Source organism: Erinaceus europaeus, chromosome 13, assembly GCF_950295315.1.
Source record: "Erinaceus europaeus chromosome 13, mEriEur2.1, whole genome shotgun sequence".
Lineage (NCBI taxonomy): Eukaryota > Metazoa > Chordata > Mammalia > Eulipotyphla > Erinaceidae > Erinaceus > Erinaceus europaeus.
The window spans coordinates 47,632,586-47,640,869 of NC_080174.1; the positions used below are offsets into that span (position 1 = coordinate 47,632,586).

General features: G+C 39.7%; 1 protein-coding gene across 1 annotated transcript in view; it reads left to right on the top strand.

Moving 5' to 3' along the window:
* KHDRBS1 (KH RNA binding domain containing, signal transduction associated 1) overlaps window positions 1-7,526 on the top strand; it is a 39,735-nt gene extending 32,209 nt beyond the window's left edge. The window contains exons 6-9 of the mRNA XM_007534176.2: window positions 654-855; window positions 1,310-1,377; window positions 2,786-2,844; window positions 6,172-7,526. Coding sequence (XP_007534238.1) covers window positions 654-855; window positions 1,310-1,377; window positions 2,786-2,844; window positions 6,172-6,269 — 427 coding nt within the window. The 3' untranslated portion in view covers window positions 6,270-7,526. The remainder of the gene's footprint in view (window positions 1-653; window positions 856-1,309; window positions 1,378-2,785; window positions 2,845-6,171) is intronic.
* The last annotated feature ends 758 nt before the right edge of the window (window positions 7,527-8,284 follow it).

The window sequence follows — 8,284 nt, forward strand, 5'->3', positions numbered from 1 at the left end:
TCTTAACCTAGCACTTAAATCTACAAATAAATCAGCATCAAAGTAACAACCTCTTTGTTAAAAACCCCGTTTAAAATAAATTCTTGGGGATTGGGTGGTAGTGTAGCATGTGAAGCACACATGGCGCAAAGTGCAAGGACTGGCTTAAAGATCCCGGTTTCATCCGCTGGCTCCCTACCTGCAGGGGGATCTCTTCACAAGCAGTGAAAAAGGTCTGCAGGTGGTGTCTTTCTCTCCCCCTGTCTTCCCTTCCTCTCTTAGCTTCTCTTTGTCTTATCCAACAACGACAGCAATGACAACAATCACAACAACAATGAAACAACCAGGGCAACAAAAGGGGAAAAATAACCTCCAGGAGCAGTAAATTCGTGCAGGCACCAAGCCCCAGCAATAACCATGGAGGCAAAATAAATTAATTAAAATAAATAAAAATCTAAACTTAAATAAATTCTTGGGCTGGGTGGTGGCATACCTGCCTTAGTGAAAGGTTACAAAGTACAGTGACACAGGTTCAAACCTCTGGTCTTCAGCTGCAAGACAGAAGCTTCAGAATATTAAAGCAGAGCTGTAAGTATCTCTGTAGGTGTCTTTCTCCCGATCTCACTGTCAAGTTCTCTCTGTCCTAGCAAATAATAAACAAACTCTCTTTATAGGGGCCGTGGAGTTGGACCACCTCGGGGGGCTTTAGTGCGTGGTACACCAGTGAGAGGAGCCATCACCAGAGGTGCCACTGTGACTCGAGGGGTGCCACCTCCACCTACTGTGAGGGGTGCTCCAGCACCAAGAGCACGGACAGCAGGCATCCAGAGAATACCTTTGCCTCCACCTCCTGCACCAGAAACATATGAAGAATATGTAAGAAATTTGAGCAATGTGTCATTTCCTGATACCTAAAAAAAGTTATCAAAGGAAGTTGAATAGGAGGTACTTAACCCTAGATGTCGCTAGATGTCAGGCTGCCCTTAAGAATTGGGAGCTGACATATTTATTTGTTTATTTAAAGTATGATTTTGATATGTGCATAGTATTTTACCAAGGAATCTCCCACCAGTACTTCCAAGGTTCACTTTAGTTTCTTATTTTCTGCCCACACTTGAAAGGGTTTTTTTGTTTGTTTGTTTTTGTTTTTTTTGTTTTCTTTCATTTCTTCTTTTTCTTTTTTAATAACCCTTTCTCTTTGACTTTTTTCCCAAGTGGATGTTAACATTTTGGAGGAATTTTCATGTTCTTAATCTAGAAATCTGCTGTAATCTCATGGGATATAACCCTCTCTGTGACTCTGACTTTCTATTTCATTTTATTTTTCTAGGGATACGATGATACATATGCAGAACAGAGTTATGAAGGCTACGAAGGCTACTATAGCCAGAGCCAAGGGTGAGTCAGTCAATAAAAGTGCTATTTTGTGCTTTATTATTGGATGGGTCATAGGGAATTCAAAGAAACTGATTTATGCAGCAAAAATCTAAAGATTAGTGTAGTTCATCTTTTAGGACAGACATGGGAAATGTCCACCCATATGGCCTGTGAAATCTGTATATGTGTATATATTTTACACTTGTTAAGCTAATAACTACAAAGCTTTTTTTTGTTTTGTTTTATTTATTTAAAGATTTTATTTATTAAAGAGAAAGAACCAGACATCATTCTGGTACATGTGCTGCCAGGGATTGAACTCAGGACCTCATGCTTGAGAGTCCAATACTTTATCCACTATGCCATCTCCTGGACCACTTTTGTTTGTTTTTTAATGAGAGGAATAGGAGAGAGAAAGAACCAGATACTACTCTGGTACATGTGCTACCGGGGGATCGAACTCAAGACCTCATGCATGAGAGTGCAACACTTTATACAGTACCTTCCAGACCACTTAAGTGGTTTTTTTTTTTTTTTTTTTTTTTTTTTTTTTGCCTCCAGGGTTATCGATGGGTTTTGGTGCCTGCACCGCGAATCCATTGCTCCTGGAGGCTTTTTTTTTCTTCTTCTTCCCTTTTGCTACCCTTGTTGTATCATTGTTGTGGTTATTATTATTATTGCCATTGATGATATTGTTGTTGGACAGGACAGAGAAATAGAGAGAGATGGGGAAGACAGATGGGGAGAGAAAGATAGACACCTGCAGACTTGCTTCATTGTCTGTGAAGCTACTCCCTTGCAGGTAGGGAACTGGGGGCTCGAACTGGGATCCTTACGCTGGTCCTTGCACTTCGCACCACGTGCGCTTAACACCACTGTGCTACCGCTCGACCCCCAGTGATAATTTTTAAATTGGTAATTTGAAGGCCCCATGGTTGGTGTTAAAAATATTTGAATAAAAGATTTAAATAAAAGGTTTCTCACCTGTTTTGTGATATTTCCTCTGCTATTAGTATCTGGAATGCATACACATGCATCTGCAAATTTTAATAATTGGATCTCAGGCTTCAGTGTAGGGGCTGGGTGGTGGCACACATGGTAGAATAGAATATAAATGCTACAATGCCTCTTGGTTCCCACTTGCAGGGGGCACAAGCAGTGAAGCAATGCTACAAGCGTGGCCTTCTCCTTATCTACCCTTTCCATCTTGATTTCTCTGTCTAATAAATAAAATAAAATACAATAATAGCATTTCATAATTCTAAAGTGGCAACAGTAGTTATTTTCATGTTTGTTTATGGTGCAGATGAACATGTTCCTACATTATCCATATATTAGACTGACTGAAATGATGAAAATAGTTGGGATAAAGGTGAAATTTAAGCAGTTATTCTAATAAAATAACTAATACTATGTCTTTGTCTTTTAGGGACTCGGAATATTATGACTATGGACATGGGGAAGTTCAAGATTCTTATGAAGCTTATGGTATGTTTTAATGTCTATGGTTTTGCAGAATGTACAAGTTAAGTGCCTAGATTATTGAGGGGTCAGACAGTCATACCTATGGAGAAACTTTTAGAAAGTTAAGAGAAAGCTGGGCAATAGTACATCCAGTTAAGTGCACATAGTATGAAGTGTAAAGATCCAGGTGCAAGCCCCCACTCCCCACCTGCAGCAAGGATGCTTCACGATCTTTCTCTCTCCCTATCTTCCCCTCCCCTCTCAGTTTCTCTCTGTCTTATCCAATAAAATAGAAAAAAAAAAAAAAAAATGGCCACCAGGAGTAGTGCTGGCACTGAGCCCCAGCAAGAACCCTGGAGGAGGAAAAAAGTTAAGATAAGTTGATTGGGGAGATAGCTCAGTGGTGGAATACAGGACTTGCTTGCATGAAGGCCTAAAGTAATGTTGATTCCCCCACCCCAGCACCCACTTGAAGAGATGGCTTGGGCTGCTCGGCTATGGTGTTAGGCCTTGGCTACTGATACTAGATCACATTGCTAGATAACAGCTTAATCTCAGTCGACTCTTATGTTCACCTCTTTTTTATTTATTCCCTTTTGTTGCCCTTTTTTTATTGTAGTTATTATTGTTTTTTATGTCATCGTTGTTGGATAGGACAGAGAGAAATCGAGAGAGATGGGGAAGAGAAAGAAAGACCCCGGCAGACCTGCTTCACCACCTGTGAAGCAACTCCCCTGCTGGTGGGGAGCTGGAGGTTTGAACCAGATCCATATGCTGGTCCTTTGTACCACCTGCACTTAACCCGCTGCGCTACCACCCAACCCCCCCCTTTTTTTTTAAGTGGGCCTGTGAGGGGTCCCAGGGTTGATTCCTGGCATCAAGAGTAGCCAGACCTAAGTGGAGCTCTGGTCAAAATAGTAATGGTAGTAGTAATGAAAATGGTTTTAAACCACAAGAATCTCAGTGCAGAGGAATTGCTAGCTGAAAGTGACCTAGATGGCACATAGCTAGTAAGAGCAAGTAGGGGATGAAAATAATGCCTATTAAATTGAGATCAGAGATTTGGGGGATGGGCTGAGTGTGAGTGGGTACAACTAATTTCAGGCAGTACCAGGCCCCAATTCTGCTGGCTTGAATATAGCTTAGCTCAGTTCGTGATCCCCATAGATACTGAAACAGCAGTAGAACTAAACTCTCTTCTCTGATGTTTTCTTGGAGCCACAAGCTCAGGATTGTCCACTAGAACCCTGTGTTAATGGGCCCCAGAGGAAGTGCAGTCGATATAGAGAGGAGCCTTTTTAATCTGAGTTTTTTTATCTATATACCTAAGGGAATTCCAAAGATACTAGGGGGCCGGGCAGTAGCGCAGGAGTCAAGCACACATGGTGCAAAGCACAATGGCTGGCATAAGGATCCCAGTTTGAACCCTTGGCTCCCCACCTGCAGGGGGGTGTTGCTTCACGAGTGGTGAAGCAGGTCTGCAGGTGTCTATCTTTTTCTCCCTCTGTCTGTCTTCCCCTCCTCTCGATTTCTCTGAACTATCCAACAACAACAGCAATAACAACAACAATGATAAAACAATAAGGACAACAAAAGGGAAAAAATGGCCTCCAGGAGCAGTGGATTCATAGTGCCAGCACTGAGCCCCAGCAATAACCCTGGAGGCAAAAAGAGAGAGAGAGACTCTGATGTTAACAGTCCACCTTAGAATACTAGCTGATAGTCTCCCCTTTCACCTAGCTGAAAAGTTGGAAGTTTTCTTAGGACCTTCTACAAATAAACAGGCTGAGCTCAATTCCTCAGTACAATATATAGTAGCTAAGCAGCTGCTTGTTCAATGAAACTGTTTCACCCACTCTAGTTAAGTGGTACTGGATAGTTAGCCATCAATAATCCTGCACTGTTCTGCTCATATGCCACTATTTAAAAGGATGGTATGATTGCTGCTGGATATTTTCTTCCATCAGAGAGTTAGCACAATGGGGCCTCAGTATATGTTTGACTGAAATAAATTTAAAAACAGAAATAAATTTCTGTTTTGCCAGAGTAAAGGTTACATTGAAAGAGGAAGACTGTTTTTGGGCTCTTGGTATGATGTTGCCATGGTTAACCTGTTCTGATTTCTGCCTTTGTTAATAGAATTAGAAAGTAAACTGTCATACTGTACCCAAAAGTCACTTGGAAAGTGATGGACATATCACTTATTATATTAGGAATATTAATAATCAAATAACATGTGAGTTTAGATTCATAGAGGATGAAGAGAGATGTTTTGAATGTAGGGAACTGAAAAACTTGAGAAATTGGTATAGGTAAAGTATAAATAAGTTTATAAACAAATTTCATAAAAATATCAGCTCTGTGGAACTAAGTGGTCCTCACTCATTTTTTTCCCCTGTAACAGAAGCAACCTACTTTTAGGATATCAGTCATGTTGTATGACTCCTGTGAAGTATTGGTATAAGAAAGGACATTATGAATTTTCTTAATCAGTAAAGATTTGCTATAGACAACAATTGATAGTCCCTTTACTCTGCCAAGGAAGTCAACAAGCTTTGCTGGTAGAGATGAAGTTTGTAGCCCATGCTTGCTTTCCCAGAGTGTCAGAGAGTGCTTCACAGAGAAAAGTAAATTGCTATTCATTCCAGTCCAGAAGATTTCCAGATATTAACACTTTAACCTGGAGGCTCCTGCTAAATTTATTTGGGAACAGGAAAGGGCATTGTAGATGCACTGAGATTTATTTCTTCATTATCTCAAACTAGGTATTGAATTTATTCAGCTTGAGGGCTAGATCCAGTGTAGAATTTGTTACTTGTGGAAGGCTTCTTGTCTTATGAGTACTCCAGGCTTTTTCTGCAGTATTTTCCTTCTGGGTCCTCCTGTTCAAAACAAATTGGGAAATTGGGGAATTGGGCAGTAGCGCAACAGGTTAAGTGTACGTCACAAAGCGCAAGAACCTGCATAAGGATCCCGGTTCGAGCCCCCAGCTCCCCACCTGCAGGGGAGTCCCTTCACAGGTGGTGAAACAGGTCTGTAGGTGTCTATTTTTCTCTTCCCCATCTCTCTCCATTTCTCTCTATCCTATCCACCAACAATAGCAATAATAACTACAACAACAATTTTTTAAAAAGGGCAACAAAAGGGTAAATAAATAAACAAAATCTTTTTAAAAAACTGGGAAATTGAATGAGTGACTCAGAAAGGCAAAATAGAATGAAAATCAAGGCAGCAGGGAGGTGGCAAACATTGGGGGTAAAAGTTTTTTGTTCCTTAATAGGTTACTTACCCATGCTCATCCCAGAATACCTTTGGCACATAGTTTATGAACTGCTCTTGCTTTTCCCACAGGCCAAGACGACTGGAATGGGACCAGGCCATCGCTGAAGGCCCCTCCAGCTAGGCCAGTGAAGGGGACATACAGAGAGCACCCATATGGACGTTATTAAAAACAAACATGAGGGGAAAATATCAGTTATGAGCAAAGTTGTTACTGATTTCTTGTATCTCCCAGGATTCCTGTTGCTTTACCCACATCAGACAAGTAATTGTCTAAGTGTTTTTCTTCGTGCTCCCTTTCTTCTCCCCAACCTTACTCCATTCTTAACTCTGCATTCTGGCTTCTGTATGTAGTATTTTAAAAATGAGTTAAAATAGACTTAGGAATATCGAATTAATTTTTTAAGTGTGTAGATGCTTTTTTTCTTTGTTGTTTAAATATAAACAGAAATGTACCTTTTATAATAAAAAAAAAGTTGAGTAAAAAAAAAAACACAGACCTGTTAGTTTCAAAAGTGGCATTGCTTGCTTAAAGGTTCTGAAGTTAAGACTTGTTAACTTTCTCTTAGTTTTGATTTGAGGCAATCCCGTAAAGTTGTAGTTGCAGAATCCCAAACTAGGCTACATTTCAAAATTCAGGGCTGTTTAAGATTTAAAATCACAAACGTTAACGGCATTAGGTGCCACCATGTAAAAGTGAGCTCAGATGTTTCTAAAAATGTTTCCTTTAAAAGCACCTGGCGGTTGAATCTTAAGGTTAAGTTTTAATATGAAAGATCCTCATGAATTAAATAGTTGATGCAATTTTTAACGTTAATTGATTTAAAAGACAACAACAAAATTAGGTTTGTAAAACTGACTTTTTCATTATGTGGGTTTTGAAATCTAGCCCCAGACATACAGTGTTGAGAGATACTTAGTGGGAAATAAGTTTTGAAGAGACTGATTGGGGGAGAGGGGCTGGCCACCTGAATTGAATTTGATGCAGGGCTTTTCAACAGTGCACAGGTTTTTTTCTTAGTAATAGTACTAACAAGTAAATTTTCAGTATTTAAAAAAGACAAAGTATTTTGTCCATCTGAGAATCTGCACTCCATGAAAATACTCACTTGGACATAGGGGCCAAAAGCTGATGATTTTCTCAAGTTGACGGTTGTCAATATTGAACTGTTTCTGGGGTAGCTAGTCAAGTATGTCTCAACACTAGCATGATATAAAAAGGGACACTGCAGCTGAATGAAAAAGGAATCAAAATCCACTTTGTACATACGTTAAAGTCCTAATTGGATTTGTACCGTCCTCCCATTTTGTTCTTGGAAGATTAAATGCTACATGTGTAAGTCTGCCTAAATAGGTAGCTTAAACTTATGTCAAAATGTCTGCAGCAGTTTGTCAATAAAGTTTAGTCCTTTTTTAATCAAAGTAAATGTGATGAATTGTCATTTTTTTTGGGTGGACAATAAAATAGTTTTCTCTTTCAAATAAACTTAAATTAACTCTAAAGTTAATGGGCTTGTTAAAAGTTGGAGACATTCTTAAAAGTGGTGGTGGGGATTTTATTTTAAGTTTACCAAAAAAAAAGTTTATTGAGTTGTTAAGTTTTAGTTTAAAAATAACCAAAGCTTTTTCACCCCCTGGAAGTTGTTGAAAGCAGTTTTATCCAACCTTATCATAGTTATAATTTCTGAAGAGAAAAACCCAGTTGAGCCAAAACTTGGATAGGTTTCCATTGAGGATAGGCCTCACTATTTAAAGTGCCAGCCACTCTAGTTTGCACCATTTGAGGAGAGCCCCTAGAGCTCTTAGAGTGACACCAAATAATCTTTATAAGCTTGAAAAGAGGTAGTACCTGCTTTTAGATATGACAATGCAGCAAACCCTGGGTGCCCTTAATGGTTTCCCTTCCAATCCCAGAAATGCTGTTATTAAATAACTGGTTGGGGCAGGATCTGGCATTACAGGCTGGCTCTGAATTCCTTCCTAAAAGACCAAGAGAGGAAGTGATGGAATTAGTTGGTCCTGTTTCCATTCCTCTGTTAATTCTCAAGGTTCTCATGCCTTCCGTAAGGGAGCCACCTAAACTGCTCGGGGGTGAAAAATCCTCTTGTATGAAGTGCCAAGCTGCCTGCAGCAGTGCATGATGAACATTTTTTTCTTTTAAAAACACACCAACAAAAATGTATTT